General features: G+C 49.5%; 1 protein-coding gene across 2 annotated transcripts in view; it reads left to right on the top strand.

Annotated features, from left to right (window-relative positions):
- The window catches only part of trip10b (thyroid hormone receptor interactor 10b), a 168,710-nt gene that overhangs the window by 123,026 nt on the left and 25,051 nt on the right, over positions 1-20,633 (top strand). For both annotated transcript variants that reach the window (XM_085971747.1, XM_085971748.1), the window contains exons 5-9: positions 245-307; positions 2,013-2,117; positions 3,224-3,352; positions 4,550-4,696; positions 5,653-5,850. In XM_085971747.1, coding sequence (XP_085827873.1) covers positions 245-307; positions 2,013-2,117; positions 3,224-3,352; positions 4,550-4,696; positions 5,653-5,850 — 642 coding nt within the window. The remainder of the gene's footprint in view (positions 1-244; positions 308-2,012; positions 2,118-3,223; positions 3,353-4,549; positions 4,697-5,652; positions 5,851-20,633) is intronic.

Below are 20,633 nucleotides of genomic sequence, written 5' to 3'. Positions count from 1 at the left end.
ATGATCAGCCATGATCTCATTGAATGGCGGAGCGGGCTCGAGGGGCCGAATGGCCTACTCCTGCTCCTATCTTCTATGTCTCTATGCCTTCATTAAATGTGTGGGCCTCGCTAGCTTGGCCTCGGCCTTTCTATTATTACCCTTGCATAAAGGACAGTTTAGACCGTGTCCGCTGCTTTCTCGGTGGCGTTGGTGATTACTTCCTGGCAATGTCTTTATGCTAATGGGGCCCTTTCTGTTTCAGCATCTTCTAGAAGGAAGAAAAGCCCAACAGAACCTAGAAGTTAGTTTTAAACAGCTGGATAATGTAAGTTTATTGTATTCACTGTAATAAAACAACTTATTTCCTTTAGCCTTCAGGGTATATTTGCTTGCCATTAATGCCGACTATTCTCAGTGCGTGCCTCGCCAACAAATGCAAGTCTTTCGTATTCTTTCACTAATGACCAAGAAATACTAAAGTTACACGCCACCTACTCCAGCTCCCTGATAACTCCGTTGGCAAGTGCACAGTTCAGGCTAGAAATGGGCAGAAAGAGGAAAAAAAAAAGAAAGACTTGCATTTTTACAGCGCCTTTCACGACCTCAGGACGTCCCAAAGCCCTTTAGAGCCAATGCAGTACTTTTGGAGTGTAGTCACTGTTGTATAGTAGGAAACGCAGCAGCCAATTTGTGCACAACAAGCTCCTGTGGAATTCTCTACCACAGAAGGCAGTGGAGGCCAATTCATTAAATATATTCAAGAAGGAGTTAGATATATTTCTTAAGGCTAAAGGGATCAAGGGATATGGGGAGAAAGCAGGGACAGGGTACTGAATTTGGATGATCAGCCATGATCTCATTAAATGGCGGAGCAGGCTCGAGGGGCCGAATGGCCTACTCCTGTTCCTATCTTCTATGTTTCCCACAAACAGCAATGTGATAATGACTAGATCATCTGTTTTTGTGATGTTGATTGAGGGATAAATATTGGCCCCAGGACACCGGGGAGAACTCCCCCCTGCTCCTCTTCGCAATAGTGGCCGTGGGAATCTTTTACGTCCACCTGAGGGGGCAGACGGGGCCTCGGTTTAAGGTCTCCTCTGAAAGACGGCACCACCGACAGTGCAGCACTCCCTCAGCACTGGGAGTGTCAGCCTGGATTTTGTGCTCAAGTCTTTGGAGTGGGCACTTGAAATGAGCTTTACAGAGCATGAAGGACTGCGGCTTTTCTCGTGCCTTTTCCCTTCTACCTCTTTTTCTCCTGACTTATGCCAGGGTATGGTTCCATGGGTGCTGGGCTCCTTCCACTCTCTCAACTTAAGTGGCCATTCTTCATCTGTGCGCAGCTGGTGAGTGTCGGCAAGCTCTTTGGCTGTGGGAGGATCGCACAGGCAAACCTTCTGCTGTCCTTGCTCAACATCCTCATGCCGGCGGAGATCACTGGCTCGCAGTCAGGAGCAAGAACTCTGGGTGATTTTCCCCATTCCCCACCCTTCCCCAGACCAGGGGTACTGAGGTTAACTGCAGCGCTCCAAATGCTGCTCTGGCTGAGGATTGGGTAGCTCAACACAGAGTAGGAATTCCACCTGGGATTTTCTGATCTGTTTGGCTCCGTCGGGCACTGGGTTTACCGACCAAGACATCAGGGCCTTCTGAACCAGCCAACTGCAATTGCAATCAGTGTAAATCTGATACAAAACCAAAATACTGCGGATGCTGGAAATCTGAAATAAAAACAGGAAATGCTGGAAATATTCAGCCGGTCAAGCAGCATCTGCGGAGAGAGAAACAGAGTTAACGTTTCAGGTCGGTGACCCTTCGTCCGAATTGGAAAAAGTTGGAGAAGGAACAGGTTTTTAAGCAAGGGGAGGGGGGAGGGGCGGGAAAAAAAAGGTCTGTGATAGGGTGGAAGGCAGGAGAGATTGAGAGAAAAAAGGGATAATGGTGCGAGGCGAAAGGAGATGGTAATGGGACAAGTTAAGAAACAAAAGATGGCTCTTGGTGTAAATCTGATGTTCCTTCTCCCTCAGGCTAAGAGGAGGTTCGAGCGAGACTGCAAGGAGGCAGAGAAAGCGTTGCAGAATGCAGAGAAGGTCGACAACGACATCAACACAACCAAGGCTGACGTGGAAAAGGTAGGCCTAGATTTAAATCCAGCCGCACCGATCCAGCCAAATCCCTCCCAAGCGTATTTCCCTCCGGGCCTTTAGAGTCTTAATCCAATGTCTGGCGGTTATGAGTCTTCAGCACCGTAAGTTTTCCTTAATTTATCATTGAATTAACAGTCTGATTCAGAGTGGACACAAAGGCTGTTTTGGGAAATGCTGCACTGGGTCAGACGAAGGCACATTGGTGGGGTAACATAGTGAAAACATTACTCTGTACCTAACCTCTCTGAACTGGGGAGTGCTTGAACTAACACGAGACATAGAAACATAGAAGATAGGAGCCGGAGTAGGCCATTCGGCCCCTTGAGCCTGCTCCGCCATTCAATGAGATCATGGTTGATCATCCAAATTCAGTACCCTGTCCCTGCCTTCTCCCCATATCCCTTGATCCCTTTAGCCTTAAGAAATATATCCAACTCCTTCTTGAATATATTTAATGAATTGGCCTCTACTGCCTTCTGTGGTAGAGATTCCACAGGTTCACCACTCTCTGGGTGAAGAAATTCCTCCTCATCTCTGTCCTAAATGGCTTACCCCTTATCCTTAGACTGTGACCCCCTGGTTCTGGACTCCCCTGCCATCGGGAACATCCTTCCTGCATCTAGTCTGTCCAGTCCTGTTAGAATTTTATAAGTTTCAATGAGATCCCCTCTCATTCTTCTAAACTCCAGCGAGTATAAGCCCAATCGACCCAATCTCTCCTCATACGTCATTCCTGCCATCCCAGGTATCAGTCTGGTGAATCTTCGCTGCACTCCCTCCATGGCAAGAACATCCTTCCTCAGATAAGGCGACCAAAAGTGGACACCCAAAGTGGACAAGTGTTCCAAAAGTTACTTGACGAACACAAAAACAAACCCAATTTTTTGATGCGTGCATGTCATATTTGTTTTGAGTTACTCGGCTGTGCAGCTATATTGCTCCTGGATTCAGTAGTGAAGGAGAGATGCCTAGACTGCTATTGACCAGGGATATGCAGTCAAACGCTGCTTCCGACTGTGAACTCGGAGGGAGTGACGCGACGAGTCCTTCACGGCCGACGTATAAATGATGTTTCCTGATTTCCCCCTCAGGCGAAACAACAGGCAAATCTGCGGAATCACATGGTGGAAGAAAGCAAAAATGAATACGCCTCCCAGCTCCAGAAATACAACCGGGACCAGAATCAGTTCTACTTTACAGAAATGCCTCATGTTTTCAACGTAAGTTTTTAAGGAATTGGGACTTTGCAGAGTAGGACCTCAGGTGGTGGGGGGGGCATAAATTTAGTGATCAATTAAATTTGAACAAGACATTCGGAAGAAGCTGAGTGAGGGGTTTGGAATAATCTGGGCAGACGGTGTGGGCAGAAACATTGGGGACATTCAAAAGAGAGCTGGCTGCCGCGGTGTGAGATTTAGGGTGTCGCAGGAATGAGCCAAATATCTTTGACTCTTGTATTTGTCAGCAGCTGATCACAAGACCAGACTAGATTTCGAGGGGGAAAAATTGGCTCACGCCACCTTTGGGGCAATAACTTCACTGCTTTTAGCGCCCCCAAAAAGTTAGTGCCCCCCCCCCCCCCGTGCCCGAAATTCAATGGTAGCGCCCCAAGCAGGAGTCGGGCTGCTACTGGAAGCGCTCCCCCTCGCTCTTGGGGCGCTCCCATTGAATATTCCCGTGCTATGTGCAACAGCGCCACGCGCGTTGGCAAGGTAGCGCCGTGGTATTACAGGCTTCCTTCCCCTGATTAACGGGGCGGGGTGCATCGGGGCCCTGCTGGACCACCGAGGAGCGGGGTGCCAGCAAAAGAGCCCGCACTCTGGAGGAGCCGATCGCGGGAGGAGGCCAGAGGGGGCAGGTGCTGGCAGGCAAGCCCCCCCCCCCCCCCAAAAAAATGGCCGCGTGGCACCTGCCCTTTAATTTGCGCCACCCCGCCCGCAAACCCGACACCCTGACCCCATCGGACATACCGTCCGACGATAGGTCAGGGGGTGCGAGCCAAGTTTGCAGCCGGGACGCTGCGCACGGCGATGACGTCATCGCCGGAGGCGCAGCACCACAGGGCGCTACCACCGCCGCTAGCCTCCCGATGAATTTCGCAGGAGGCGTTAGCGGCATCACGCCCGGGCACTGGGTGGTTTGCGCAAAGCAACCGAATTTCTCGTAGCGATGTTCTAGAGATTAACCTTCAATTCCTGGAGACTCCGGGCCAATCCTGGAGGTTTGGTAACCCGACCAAGTGTCCCAAGTTCTTGCTTTGTTGTTTCTTTAAGGTTCCAGCATAGCCTGGCTGGGATTGGATCTCGCTTTTGGGTTTGTTTGTGAAACTTTCAAGCTGTAGGCCTGCCAGAGAAATGCCGAGCTTCCTCGGGGGGCCCTCTCCTTTACCAACCACGTGCCTTCTCTTGTTTCTGCAGAAACTCCAGGAGATGGACGAAAGGCGGACACGGAAGCTGTGCGAGGCGTACAAGTTGTTTGCGGACACGGACCGGCAGGTCATGCCCATCATTGGGAAGTGTCTGGATGGGATGACTAAGGCCGCAGAGTCCGTTAACGAAAATGGTGTACGTAGAACTTCTGATCATTGGTACTGTTTTTGACCCGTGGTCCTGGGTCAGCCGTGGCTCAGTGGGTGGCACTCTCGCCTCTGAGTCAGAGGGCCGTGGGTTCAAGTCCCACTCTAGAGACTTGACCACTAAATCTAGGCTGACGCTCCCTTTGCATGACTGATCAAGCGTCTTTCAGATGAGACGTTAAACCGAGTCCCCGTCTGCACTATCAGCAGGGGGGAGTTGTCCTGGGGCCAATATTCATCCCTCAACCAACATCACTGAAACAGATTATCTGGGTCATTGTCACGTTGCTGTTTGTGGGATCGTGCTGTGCGCAAATTGGCTGCTGTGTTTCTGACAGTGACAACACTTCAAAAAGTACTTCATTGGCTGTAAAGCGCCTTGGCACGTCCTGAGGCCGTGAAAGGCGCTGGAGAACTGCAAGACTTTCTTTGTTAGAAAAACAATCCCGTGCTGCGATATGCACTGGTTGCTCCAGAACTGGGGATACTTCACTTGGTTCTCAAAGCTGTGAGCAATTCGAGTTAATCCGCACTCTCCCTCCATGGACTGTTTGCAGCATGAAGCCCCAGAGCAGTTGTCCACCTTTGTTCAAGATGTAGAGGCTGTTATAAATCTCATCATTCATCAAGAAACTACTCGTGAAATAATGCTGGACGGCCAGCTGGTGGCGCCGTCCAAGGAGTATAAATACTCAGGCGTGGGCCCCAGCTTGTCAGGGACATTTTGTAAGACAAGGAACTAGTGAAGTACAACTAGACCTCCATGTTCTGAAACAAGTTGATTAAAGCCTTGCTTTATACTCAAACCAAGTGCGTAGTGAGTTTTATTATGTCAGAGGCCACAGTCTTTTTAATATTGTTGTTGCAACTGTGGAGCATCTGTTGTTTTAAAAACAAACCTGTTAAGTCTTCGCCGCGCTTTTCTCTTTGTTTTTTTAATATCAGGATTCTCAAGTACTGATTGAAGCCTACAAGTCAGGATTTGAGAGACCGGGGGAGTTAGAATTTGAAGACTACAGCCAGATGATTAATCGGACTTCATCGGAAAATAGCATTGGCTCTCTTAAATCGGAGTCGAAGATCGAGCAGAGGACCATCGGCAAAAGCAAGACCAAGCGATGGCCGTTCGGCAAGAAGAACAAGGTACGGACACGAGACATGCAGCTCAAACTAGGCTGACCGATGACTCAGATGTGCTCGAGTGCTTACTAACAGAATTCTAACATCAGGCATTGATTTATGATTTTATTGGTTCCACCTCACATCCGACAGCTGGATTTTATCTTTTATTGATGTTAACTTTCTATTCTATGATAGTTCTTGGGTGTTTTCTCTGACCTGATACGAACCTGCTCTTCATTGTGATTTCCTTGTCCTTACATCTAGTGTTGGTATTTTTTGCTCCTTTATTTTTTTTATACAACTTATCTCTTTCCCCCAACTCCTCCCCCACTCTCCCCACCAGGTGCTGACTCATACTGGGATACAGATCTGTGTGCAGAAGCTGCCCTCTGGTGCCTTGCCCAATGTCTGAACCCAAGGCAGTGGCTCCGTGACCCCTCACCTGAGTCAAAAGGTTGTGGGTTCAGAGAGTTTAACACATTCCGGTTCAGAGACTTTAACACATTCCACTTCAGAGACTTTAACCCATAATCTATCCAGGCTGACACTCTCTGCGCAGTGCTGAGGGGGGGGCTGGACTGTCGGCGGTGCTGTCTCTCAAATGAGACATTAAACCGAGGCCCCGTCTGCCCTACCAGATGGACTTCAAAGATCCCATGGCGCTATTTTGAAGAAGAGCAGGGGAGTTCTCCCTGGTGTCCTGGTCAATATTTATTATATCCCCCGCCCCCACCCCAACCGAGCTATCTGCGCTCCTCTAATTCTGCCCTCTTGAGCATCCCTGATTATAATCGCTCCACCATTGGTGGCCGTGCCTTCTGTTGCCTAAGCTCTGGAATTTCCTCCCTAAACCTCTCCGCCTCGCTACCTCTCTTTCCTCCTTTAAGATGCTCCTTAAAACCTATCACTTTGACCAAGCTTTTGGTCACCTGACCTAATTTAGCCTTATGTGGATCGGTGTCATTTTTTTTGTCTTAAAATACTCCTGTGCAGAGCTTTGGGAACGTTTTACGAAGTTAAAGGCGCTATATATATACAAGTTGTTGTTGTTGTTTATCTCTCAATCAACATCACTGAAACAGATGATCTGGTCATTAAAGGATAAGGGGTAGGCCATTTAGGACAGAGATGAGGAGGAATTTCTTCACCCAGAGAGTGGTGAACCTGTGGAATTCTCTACCACAGAAGGCAGTTGAGGCCAATTCATTAAATATATTCAAGAAGGAGTTAGATATATTTCTTAAGGCTAAAGGGATCAAGGGATATGGGGAGAAGGCAGGGACAGGGTACTGAGTTTGGATGATCAACCATGATCTCATTGAATGGCGGAGCAGGCTCGAGGGGCCGAATGGCCGACTCCTGCTCCTATCTTCTATGTTTCTATGTCTCGTGTTAGTTCAAGCACTCCCCAGTTCAGAGAGGTTAGGTACAGAGTAATGTTTTCACTATGTTACCCCACCAACGTGCCTTCGTCTGACCCAGTGCAGCATTTCCCAAAACAGCCTTTGTGTCCACTCTGAATCAGACTGTTAATTCAATGATAAATTAAGGAAAACTTACGGTGCTGAAGACTCATAACCGCCAGACATTGGATTAAGACTCTAAAGGCCCGGAGGGAAATACGCTTCACCCAGAGAGTGGTGAACCTGTGGAATTCTCTACCACAGAAGGCAGTTGAGGCCAATTCATTAAATATATTCAAGAAGGAGTTGGATATATTTCTTAAGGCTAAAGGGATCAAGGGATATGGGGAGAAAGCAGGGACAGGGTACTGAATTTGGATGATCAGCCATGATCTCATTAAATGGCGGAGCAGGCTGTGCGCAATTTGGCTGCCGCGTTTCCTACATTACAACAGTGACTACACTTCCAAAGTACTTCATTGACTGTAAAGTACTTTGGATGTCCTGAGTTGGTGAAAGGAGCTGCAGAAATTCATGTTCCTTCTTTTGTTATTTAGATAGTGAGTGTTGGGCTGTTGGGGGCAACAATGTCGAACCTGATGCTATTTTCTTTGCCTCCCTGCACTTGAATTTCCCAGGAGGAGTTTCTGAATAGATACCAGAACCTTGGCTGATTTTCCTTTTCTCTTCACTCCCTCCTCCTTCAGTCCATGGTTTTACTGAAGCCAATTGTTCTGGCCTTATCATTGCCAGCTGTGATCAGTTAATTCATCACAGTCCGCAAATCAACCTCGGACCTTTCCTGACTGTGCGGTTTAGTAGCATTTACTCACTGCTCTCTCGGGGGAGCTGCGCCGTTAACCATTCGTTGACCCTGTGGGAGATGCTGAGGAGACTGCAACTGTGCACTCCGCCCCTCCCGCAGTATGGTGCCATTTTTGCTTCATCGTCGCTGGGTCAAAATCCTGGAACTCCCTCCCTAACAGCACTGTGGGAGCACCTTCACCACACGGACTGCAGCGGTTCAAGAAGGCGGCTCACCACCACCTTCTCGAGGGGGCAGGAGGTTTAGAGGGGATTTGAGGAAAAACTTTTTCACCCAGCGGGTGGTTGGAATCTGGAACTCACTGCCTGAAAGGGTGGTAGAGGCAGGAACCCTCGCAACATTCAAGCATTTAGATGAGCACTTGAAAGGCCATAGCATACAAGGCTACGGACCGTGCTGGAAAATGGGATTAGAATAGACAGGGCTTGATGGCCGGCGCGGACACGATGGGCTGAAGGGCCTCTCTGTCTGTGCTGTATAACTCTGACTCTAAAGGCAAATAGGGATGGGTCGTAAATGCTGGCGTTACCAGCGACGCCCACATCCCATGAATGAATATTTAAAAAAAAAGGATGGAAGTATTAAGCTGACTGGCGTCAGAACTGGCAAAGGCAGAAAAGTTGGTATAACTGGCTGGTTTAAGGCTGTTCTGGATGCTGGATTTAGTAGTGCGAGTACTGGGAGCTGACTCAACGGTGTCGGCCCTGCCCAGGTTGCTAGCGCACAGCCCCTCTGAGTCAGAAAGCTGTGGGTTCTGAGGGAGTGCTGCACTGTCAGAGGTGCCGTCTTTCTGGTGCGACGTTAAACAGAGGCCCCGTCTGCTCTCTCGGGTGGACGTATAAGATCCCATGGCCACTATTTCTAAGAAGAGCAAGGGGAGTTCTCCCCGGTGACCTGGGCCAATATTTGTCCCTCAATCAACATCACTAAAACAGGTCATTGTCACATTGCTGTTTGTGGGAGCTTGCTGTGCACAAATTGGCTGCTGTGTTTCCTACATTACAACAGTGACCACACTTCAAAAAAAAGTACTTCATTGGCTGTAAAGCGCTTTGGGACGTCCGGTGGTCGTGAAAGGCGCTATAGAAATGCAAGTCTTTTAAATTAGCACCAGTGTGAAGGCAGCTGAAGAGAACGTGTAGAGTCAGACAGGGTTCCTATGTTCTGAATCCAGTCACAAGCCTTAATTTTTTATATGTTCATTCTCGGGATATGGGCGTCGCTGGCAAGGCCAGCATTTATTGCCCATCCCTCGTCTTCCCTTCAGGTGGTGGTGTTGGGGAGGGCTGCCGCCTTGAACTGCTGCAGTCCGTGTGGTGAATGTGCTCCCATAGTGGGCCTTTCTGATGACCCGGTGGATTGATACACTGCCGGGCGCAGTGCTGAGTCACGTGGACCAGGAACATCCCGAGTTTGTTCCACGCTCTATGCCAAGTTAGCCAGTCTCAGCCGGAACGGTGACGAGCTACTGTGACTAGCCTCCGCGTCTCCGACCTATGGAGGGGTAAAAAAAAAATGCCCGCGGTTGCTGCTCCTCTCTTGACGTGGTACCCGGTGACTCAACAACAGCTACTTGCATTTATATAGCGCCTATAACGTAGTAAAACGTCCCAAGGCGCTTCACAGGACAAAATTTGACACCGAGCTACATGAGATACTGGGACCGATGACCAAAAGCCTGGGCCCAGAGCACTCTGTGTGCCCGCTCGGCCAGGATGAGACAGGACCGTGATGCCCACTCCTGCACCCTCTGCGGTCCAGTACCCTACCGACGCTAGGCAGACTGGTGAGGATCGGCCATTTGGATCAGGCTCTGGAGAGCTGCGCAAGCCTGTGAGGCTGTACCCGAGCACCGTGTCCGCCCCTGTTCAGGAGGATGGCTCGGCTGCAGTGGTTGGCGTTACCTTCTGTGCAGAGACACTTCCTCTGCTAGGCTCGCAGTTGTTGAGGGAGGAAGTTAGCTGCAAGCATCCAACGCTCAAGCACCTCTGAATGTCGTCATGTAGCTATTATTAGTGAGGTATTTTTTCCTCCACTTGCTCTCAGAAGTCACCCTGCATAGTCGAGCTTGACTGAAAGGGCAGACTGGAGCCCTGCTGCCACTAAAATTCCTAATCTGAGGAAGGATGTTCTTGCCATGGAGGGAGTGCAGCGAAGATTCACCAGACTGATACCTGGGATGGCAGGAATGACATATGAGGAGAGATTGGGTCGATTAGGCTTATACTCGCTGGAGTTTAGAAGAATGAGAGGGGATCTCATTGAAACTTATAAAATTCTAACAGGACTAGACAGACTAGATGCAGGAAGGATGTTCCCGATGGTCGGGGAGTCCAGAACCAGGGGTCACAGTCTAAGGATAAGGGGTAAGCCATTTAGGACCGAGATGAGGAGGAATTTCTTCACCCAGAGAGCGGTGAACCTGTGGAATTCTCTACCACAGAAGGCAGTTGAGGCCAATTCATTAAATATATTCAAGAAGGAGTTGGATATATTTCTTAAGGCTAAAGGGATCAAGGGATATGGGGAGAAGGCAGGGACAGGGTACTGAATTTGGATGATCAGCCATGATCTCATTAAATGGCGGAGCAGGCTCGAGGGGCCGAATGGCCTACTCCTGCTCCTATCTTCCATGTTTATAATTGGCTGTCAGAGGAGCTGAGGGATGGATAGCCTTGTGTTCTCCTTCATCCAGTCCTTCAATTCTTCTAACGTAAATGACTCGTGCCGGGGTGGCGGCGCGCTGCCATGTCCAGGGAGCCAAGAGCTTTCCCGAACCTTGTCCAAGTGGTCACTTCTCGTCCGACAGTCTCGGCAGCTGAGTTTTCGCCAGGCATATGACTTTGGAGACCACCACGGCCGAGCTTGATCCTGTCCTTGCCCCATGTCCACATGCTCAGGAGTGGAAAGCCTGGCTCATTTCCCCACCCACCTCCCTGCTTCCCCCTCCTTCCCTAGCCTAGAGGTGCCAATAACCATTGCGCCTCCCTCGCTGCCTTGACCTGAGATCAGCCCACTCAACCTTTGGGACATCCTTTGAGGTTGTGAAAGGTGCTATGTAAATGCGAGTCTTTCTTTTCTCTCTTTTGTCTTGGGATATTTCGACAAGGGCTGCAGGCGCCTGGGAACACCACCACCTCCAAGTTCCCCTCCAAGTCACACACCACCCTGACTTGGAAATATATTGGCCGTTCCTTCATCGTCGCTGGGTCAAAATCCTGGAACTCCCTCCCTAACAGCACTGTGGGAGCATCTTCACCACACGGACTGCAGCAGTTCAAGAAGGCGGCTCACCACCACCTTCTCGAGGGCAACTAGGGATGGGCAATAAATGCTGGGCTTGCCACCGATGCCCACATCCCAGGAACGAATAAAAACATTTTTTTTTCCCCCCCATTGGGAGTTCTCAGTCATTCCTATTTTTGTGATGTGACCTTATTCCTGCAATAACTTGTTAAATGTTTTTCTTGCAGTAGGTTCTGGATCTCGATGTCAAATAATCTTTTTATCTTTTTTTCACCACCCACCCACAACCAATACAAAAACCTTGTGCGGTGACCGCCACGCTGGCACCGAGGCACCGGGCGCATGACGCGCATGCAGTCTAACAGGCTTTAATGTACCGGGCGCGAATGAACGCTCGCATGTGACTCGACTGTGAACGTGTAGGAACGCATGAAATGCCTTTTTGAACGCAGACGCTTCTAATACGAAGGGTGCAACGATTAGTGCCGTCCTCAAATCGGTTGTAAAGGTGTGGGAAGTGTTTGGTGGTGGGGTTGGGATGGGCTGTCCCATCAACCTCGGAGGGCAATACAATCCAGTCCAGTCCAATGGAATAAAGGCCTCGCGCTTGTATTCCTCCGACAGCTGACAAGGATCAGAGGTAGAATGAGTTCAGAGACGGCCGTTCAATGTTGGTGCGCTGTTGAGCTTTTTAAAAAGGTGAGAAAGTGTCGCTGTCTTGATCCCTACTCCATACTCGGTTGGCTGATCTCGGCTGTGAAGGAGCTATGAATTGGCCTCCATACTCTCTCCCACCAAACTAAGGAGTGGAATTGATCCACCTGAGCTCCTGGTCCTTAGGAAGGATATATTGGCCTTGGCGGGCTTGCAGCGCAGATTTACCAGAATGATACTTGGACCCCAAGGGTTAAATTACAAGGAGAGATTACACAAACTGGGGTTGTATTCCCTGGAGTTCAGAAGGTTGAGGGGTGATTTGATGGAAGTTTTCAAGATATTAAGGGGAACTGATAGGGTAGATAGAGAGAAACTATTTCCGCTGGTTGGGGAGTCTAGGGCTAGGGGGCAGAGTCTAAAAATTAGAGCCAGACCTTTCAGGAGTGAAATTAGGAAACACTTCTACACACAAAGGGTGGTCGAAGTTTGGAACTCTCTTCCGCAAATGGCAGTTGATGCTGGATCAATTGTTAATTTTAAATCTGAGATTGATAGATTTCTGTTAACCAAAGGTATTCAGGGATATGGGGTAAAGGCGGGTATATGGAGTTCGTTCACAGATTAGCCATGAGCTCATGGAATGGCGGAACAGACTCGAGGGGCTAAATGGCCTCCTCCTGTTCCTATGTCCTCATTGCTATCCAGAGTTGAATAGCCGGTGGACACTCGCCGTCCAAGCTCACGTAATGAAGGATGGGCACTTGGGCAAGGTACCAGTTGGCTGATGGTGCCCCTGGAATCGTATCTCAGCAAGAAACTGGAGATTGGGAGAAGGGGAAGTGCAACGAGACCTGGGTGTCCTTGTGCACCAGTCGCTGAAGGTAAGCATGCAGGTGCAGCAGGTGGTTAAGAAGGCAAATGGCATGTTGGCCTTCGCAGTGAGAGGATTCGAGTACAGGAACAAGGATGTCTTGCTGTAGTTGTACAGGGCCTTGGTGAGACCGCACCTTGAGTATTGTGTGCAGTTTTGGTCGCCTTATCTGAGGAAGGACGTTCTTGCCGTGGAAGGAGTGCAGCGAAGATTCACCAGGCTGATACCTGGGGTGGCAGGAATGACGTATGAGGAGAGATTGTGTCGATTGGGCTTATACTCACTGGAGTTTAGAAGAATGAGAGGGGATCTCATCGAAACCTATAAAATTCTAACAGGCCTGGACAGACTAGATGCAGGAAGGATGTTTATGATGGCCGGGGAGTCCAGAACCAGGGGTCATAGTCTAAGGATAAGGGGTAAGCCATTTAGGACTGAAATGAGGAGGAATTTCTTCACCCAGAGAGTGATGAACCTGTGGAATTCTCTGCCACAGAGGGCGGTGGAGGCCAGTTCATTAAATATATTCAAAAAAGAGTTAGATATATTTCTTAAGGCTAAAGGGATCAAGGGGTATGGGGAGAAAGCAGGGACAGGGTACTGAATTTAGATGATCAGCCATGATCTCATTGAATGGCGGAGTAGGCTCGAGGGGCCGAATGGCCTACTCCTGCTCCTATCTTCTATGTTAAAGGACCAAAACAAATTGCTTCGCTGTGTATAACCAACATTCATGGTGGCCATGGGCAGTGCCAACTGCCCCAATCTTCAACACCAATTGGTGCTTTACACCCTTCAATTTACACTTTTTTTATAAAACACGCAGTACAATATTTGTAATATTTCTCTCTCTCCCAGTTTGCATGGCTCCTCTGCAGCCACAACAACAAGTGGGAGTGTGTGGATGAGTTGATGGTGGTCTTTCCACCGACTAGGAGGTGCAGTTGAGGCCTGCAAGCTAGAAGCCCCTTCTGTTCCCCACCGGCCCCCTTCCACCACCCCAAGGACCCATCCGTGACCGGCACCGTTGATCCCGAGGGCAGCTCCGAATGCGGCACGAGATTGGGTTTCACCGCCCAGCCTTCTACTTGTGTCTGGTGCCCTGCCATTTCATTTTTGGATGCCGGGCCACAGCTTCTGCTGCCTTGTTTTGGGCTCAGGTTCCTGTCATGAATAAACCCGCTCTTGTAATAAGTAATTTGCCAGGAAACAGTTAGTGACATTCATCTATCTTCGATCATGAATGGCAATAGATTGGGAGAAGGGGAAGTGCAACGAGACCTGGGTGTCCTTGTGCACCAGTCGCTGAAGGTAAGCATGCAGGTGCAGCAGGCGGTTAAGAAGGCAAATGGTATGTTGGCCTTCGTAGCGAGAGGGTTCGAGTACAGGAACAAGGATGTCTTGCTGCAGTTGTACAGGGCCTTGGTGAGACCACACCTTGAGTATTGTGTGCAGTTTTGGTCGCCTTACCTGAGGAAGGATGTTCTTGCCGTGGAAGGAGTGCAGCGAAGATTCACCAGGCTGATACCTGGGATGGCAGGAATGACGTATGAGGAGAGATTGTGTCGATTGGGCTTATACTCACTGGAGTTTAGAAGATTGAGAGGGGATCTCATCGAAACTTATAAAATTCTGTCAGGCCTGGACAGACTAGATGCAGGAAGGATGTTTATGATGACCGGGGAGTCCAGAACCAGGGGTCATAGTCTAAGGATAAGGGGTAGGCCATTTAGGACTGAAATGAGGAGGAATTTCTTCACCCAGAGAGTGGTGAACCTGTGGAATTCTCTGCCACAGTTCATTAAATATGTTTATTCATGACAGGAACCTGAGCCCAAAACAAGGCAGCAGAAGCTGTGGCCCGGCATCCAAAAATGAAATGGCAGGGCACCAGACACAAGTAGAAGGCTGTGGAGGCCAGTTCATTAAATATATTCAAGAAGGAGTTAGATATATTTCTTAAGGCTAAAGGGATCAAGGGATATGGGGAGAAGGCAGGGACAGGGTACTGAATTTGGATGATCAGCCATGATCGCATTGAATGGCGGAGCAGGCTCGAGGGGCCGAATGGCCTACTCCTGCTCCTCTAACCCTTTTAATTGGGTTATCGACTATTAAACAGCTAAAATTGCGCTGTCCTTGACGGAAGGGTAAATGCAGGTGAAAATGTCCCGTGTCCGATCCATGGTTTGTGCTGATCTCGGTTAGGGCAACGGTTTGGATCATCGAAACTTCCAGCACAGAAGGAGGCCATTCGGCCCATCGTGCCTGTGCTGGCTCTTTGTAAGAGCAGGACATACTCGGTCTCACACGACCGCTTTTTGTCCGTAACCCTGTCAGTTCCTCATCCTCAAGTACCCGTCCATCTCCATTTTACAATTATTTACGGAATCAGCTTCCGCCAGCTTTTCAGGTCGAGCGTTCCCGATCCCGACAACACTCTGAGTGAAAACATTTCTCCTCAGCACCCCCTCTAGTGAATTTGAATCTATGACCCCTGGTTATTGACCCCCTCACCAGAGGGAATAGTTTTTCTCTCTACTCTATTGAAACCTCTCATCATCTTGAACACCTCTATTAGGTCACCTCTGAACCTTCTCTGTTCCAAGGAGAACAGTCCGAACTTTTCCAACCTCTCCTCATAACGCAAGTCCCTCATCTCTGGATGTTGTCACTCTTTTTGGTTCCCTTGCCCGAGACGGGGCGGGGGGAACCATCCGAATTCTTGCTCCCAGTTCCTAACCGGTGGCTCCTTTTAGGAAGATGTGCCTGTGTGTTCATCCAACAGGGGACAGGGTTGGACATAGCCCGGTGACTCCCATTGCCTCAGGCTCACAATAGGGAATGAGCCACCAGGGGCAGGGTACCAGACACCTGTCCTGACTGATCGAGCTGGGACCCTGCGTGAATCAACATCAGTGAGAGGAGGGGGAGGAAATTGGGCAGGAAATTAGCTCTGCATTTTGTTTGTAGGGGTGGCGGGGGAGAGGAAAATGTTTTTCTAGATATCAGAACGATGAAAAAATCTGTGACTGCTCAGTGCTTCCTGTAATTGTTGCACCCTTCATTATATTTGACTTGACTCAGCCCTTTACGCTAGGCTGCAGCACAGACTCGTGGCCTGTGAAATGCTTCCTTATCTTCATCTTTTCATTTAAAAGCCACGACCAACTTCATTAATAATTTCACATCCTGCTCCTTGAGCCCTTTTTCTAGTCGGGGTGGGCAGGAGGGAATTGGGCAGCACTACAACTGGGTTTAACCCCCATGAACGGGCATACATGGGTGCCTTGGTAATGTGATGCGTCACAGATTGGTGAGAGTGGGAGGGGTAACGTCCATGTTTCCTACACAGTGAACACCTGATCTCAGGTGGGGGGGCGGGCGGGGGGGAAGGAGGTGGAGGAAGTCATCGACTCTGGCAACTCCTCACGCTCAGGACATGAGCAGCAGAGGCCTGGGAGAAGGCTGCGAGAATCATTGCCTGGTCCAAATACCCCACCGAAACCCAATACCCTGGGATTGCCATGAAGAATGGCCATAGGAGCAGGAGTAGGCCATTCGGCCCCTCGAGCCTGCTCCGCCATTTAATGAGATCATGGCTGATCATCCAAATTCAGTACCCTGTCCCTGCCTTCTCCCCATATCCCTTAATCCCTTTAGCCTTAAGAAATATATCCAACTCCTTCTTGAATATATTTAATGAATTGGCCTCAACTGCCTTCTGTGGTAGAGAATTCCACAGGTTCACCACTCTCTGGGTGAAGAAATTCCTCCTCATCTCAGTCCTAAATGGCTCACCCCTTATCCTTAGACTGTGACCACTGGTTCTGGACTCCCCGACCATCGGGAACATCCTTCCTGCATCTAGTCTGTCCAGTCCTGTCAGAATTTTATAGTAACAGGAGTAGGCCATTCGGCCCCTCGAGCCTGTTCCGCCATTTAATTAGATCCCGGCTTATCTGAGCACACCAGAGTATGGTACTGGAGGGCTGTACCAGGGCAGATGTCACTGCAAAAATCTTTACATTCCTGCAACAGTCCATTGCCGGGTTTTTTCCCCCCTCACTAACTACGCTTAGCGGTTTTGTCGGAACAGCTTTACGCCTTTAAAGCTGCCCAAAGCACCGGTATTATATATAAATGTAAAATTCTCTTTACGATTTCCCCAACTTCAGTTTTAATCCTGAATCGACTGCCCTTTGTATCTGGCGATTCCTGGTGACTCAGCCCCTTTAACAAGTGACTCAATGCTGCTACAGTCCGGCCGGTCCTATACCCATTGATCCGTGGACCCCCCAGCACTTGGGAATGCGACGTAAATGACAGCTTGTAATTATTAGAAAGGATGGGAGATATGAATGAGTTTGGTCTGACAGATTTCCCCCCCCCGCCGCTTAATCCTCACTTTTGCCGCGTTTAACTCTTGCATTTTGTTTACGCATGACATTGTTGATTTGCCACTGTGAGATCCCCCGTGGAGCCCTTGAACAGCGGCCAGCCTGTGACTGTCTCGGTTAAAGTGACATCAAATCAAATCAAAATCGATCAAATCAAATCAAATCAACTTTTATTGTCATTGTTAGTGCACAAGTGCAGTACAACGAAATGTAGGCTTGCGGCTCCCGAGAGTGTACAATTTGGATTAGGACACTTAAACATTTCAACATACATTTGTACATATATATTAGCATAAATATGACCATAATAAAGTGCATCGGCAGATGTGCAGGCTTTAGTGTTTATTTGTGGAGTTCAGTAGGATGACAGCCCTGGGAAAGAAGCTGTTCCTAAATCTGGTCGTACGGGTGCGAATGCATCTGTAGCGTCTTCCAGATGGTAGGAGGGCGAACAGGCTGGGGTGGGTAGGGTCTTTGATGATGGTCCGTGCCCTCCGTAGGCAGCGTTTCTGGTATATATGTTCTATGGTCGGGTGCCGGTAATGCGTTGGGCAGTTTTGACTACCCGCTGCAGGGCTTTCCGGTCATGGGAGCTACAGCCGCCGTACCATACCGTGATACAGTTTGTCAGGATGCTCTCTATAGTGCAGCGGTAGAAGTTAGAGAGGATCGGGGGTGACAGATTACATCCCTTCAGCCTCCTCAAGAAATATAGGCGCTGCTGGGCCTTCTTCACCAGAGAGGAGGTGTTGAGGGACCAGGAGAGGTCTTCCGTGATGTGGACTCCGAGGAACTTAAAGCTGGCCACCCTTTCCACCTCCGCCCCATTGATGTGGATGGGGGTGTGACTTCCGCCTTTGGACTTCCTGAAGTCCACGATTATTTCCTTTGTTTTCTTGGTGTTAAGGGCCAGGTTGTTGTCGGCGCACCACTTCACGAGATGCTGGACCTCCTCCCTGTAGGCTGACTCATTGTTGGTGATCTGGCCTACTACTGTGGTGTCATCTGCAAACTTGATGATGGTGTTGGAACCATTAACAGCCACACAGTCGTGGGTGAAGAGGGAGTAGAGGAGGGGGCTCAGCACACATCCTTGTGGGGCCCCCATGTTCAGGGTTGGGGGGGGGGGGGGAGGTGTGGTTGCCTAATTTGACAGACTGGGGTCTGTTTGTTAGGAAGTCCAGGGTCCAGTTGCAGAGGGAAGTGTTCAGGCCAAGAGTTTGGAGTTTGGTGGCCAGCTTGTTGGGGACGATAGTGAAATGGAGAGGAAAGTGAGGAAGGGGATACTCCAGATATTTTTTTCTTGGCTGAAGGAAAAATTGGTCTCTTGGGTTGGGTTTTCAATGTGTAAACTGCACGCGCCACCCCCTGTTCCTGGGCTGTGCTGAATTGAGCCGGGCGGGGCGTGGTGTGGTGGGAGAATACAATGGTTTTCAGTATCGCTGTAGGCTAGCAAAGGAAAATCAGCTGGTGTTCCCCCGCTCCTACCAGTTGTCGAGTGAGCTTTGCTGGAAAGTGCCTGTGGGTGGGTGTTGGAGGAGAACAGGCTTATACTCACCCGTGATGGCCATTATGGTTTAATAGCCCGTCACAACCTGCATATCTCGATGCTCATGTGGCGAACGATCACTTGGATGAGGCTTTAGAAGCTGTCCCAACTCCAGCAACACCAAAGGGGGGGGAAAAGAGAGAAAACTGGATGAAAAATAAAAAGGGGATATATTCCCGGGGGACACATGACATACCGCACAGATCCTGTGTACTGCTCACTACAACACTGGTGATCAAAGTGCGAGTTGCTTCCACCTATTCAGAGAACGTTCCTGTGTTGTATTACATCACAGGCAGGACGGGTTTATCCAGTTAGCTCCATCAGTCACACACCCTGCTTTAAAGTACTGACGCTCTGAAGGAAAGGTGATGTTGAACCTGAGACGGGTAATAATTGCACGGCACATGCAAAAAGCCATGGTTGACCAGCCAGACTTACATAGAAACATAGGAGATAGGAGCAGGAGTTGGCCATTCGGCCCCTCGAGCCTGCTCCGCCATTCAATGAGATCATGGCTGATCATCCAAATTCAGTACCCTGTCCCTGCTTTCTCTCCATATCCCTTGATCCCTTTAGCCTTAAGAAATATATCTAACTCCTTCTTGAATATATTTAATGAATTGGCCTTTACGGCCTTCTGTGGTAGAGAATTCCACAGGTTCACCACTCTCTGGGTGAAGAAATTCCTCCTCATCTCAGTCCTAAATGGCTTACCCCTTATCCTTAGACTGTGACCCCTGGTTCTGGACTCCCCCGCCATCGGGAACATCCTTCCTGCATCAGTACGCTGCCAAGTGGGACCTTCCTGTCTCCTCTGCAATGAAACACCAAGCTGGCTGTCCCCGCCACCACCGAGTCTTGCCACACGCACTGTTGGCTGAGCACCTCCTAACCGATGGGTTCCTCACCAACCTAGCCTTCACCGGGAGGGAGGGATGATCTTGAGTGCCGTTGCCTCTAGAACCGCCACCACCCTCTCGCCAGATTGGAACGATCTTGCCCATTCTTCTTGCTAAACCCCTTATCTGGTGAACCTACCGCCCCCGGTTAGTGGCTTGGCTGACAGCTGGCGAGTGGAGCCTCGGAAAGAGTTGCCACATCGATTGCCCAAGCTCCGAGCCTTTGGGGTGGCAATCCAGTGACTCCGCCATTGAAGCACCCATATTGAGTGACGCAGCTTGCTAAAGCTGTGTAGTTTGTGGTAACTTTGATGTCTCTCCTTGGAGTGGAGGGGGTGGTGGTCATGGGAGAGAAAGCTCACCTCACAGGAACTGCGCTTGCATCCACAAACGTGGAGCCTAGCCAAAGGAGGATGTATGGAGAGGCCCAGTTGAAGGGAATGGCCGTGCAGGGAGAACTTGCTCCCACTTTTGACTCGTGATTAAGTGGCTGAAAGACTTTTCAAGGGCTGCGTTAGATATTGCTGGTAGTTCTCCCTTTCTTTCTTCCCTCTTTTTTTATCTTTACCGTGAGAGTTGATTTCTTTCCTTTCCATTAACAGCTTCCACCCCCTCCCTTCTCACCTCTGAACTCTTACCCCTCACCTGTCGCTAATGGGCACCCGTGCCCCAAGTTCACCAGGGATCCCCTGTCTTACTGTCTGAACGAGATAAAGACAGTGAAACCCAGGATCCCTTCCTTCCGGAGCTTGCGGAGGGGGGTAAGTTGGTTTCCTTGCTAATACTCACATACTGAAGGTGTGACGCACTTGTTTGGGAAGCTGAGCACTTGGCTCGACTCTTAATGCTGACTTCCTTGGGGGTAATAACTGCATTAACTCTTTGAGGGACACCTCTGACTTTCTTTCCAAGAAAAATACATCGTCAATTATGTTCTTCTAAATTCTTTT

Source organism: Somniosus microcephalus, chromosome 31, assembly GCF_052327205.1.
Source record: "Somniosus microcephalus isolate GS21.2 chromosome 31, FLI_Smic_1.0, whole genome shotgun sequence".
Taxonomy (NCBI): Eukaryota; Metazoa; Chordata; class Chondrichthyes; order Squaliformes; family Somniosidae; genus Somniosus; species Somniosus microcephalus.
Note: the sequence above shows the minus strand (reverse complement) of the source record. Positions and strands in the feature narration are given on the sequence as shown.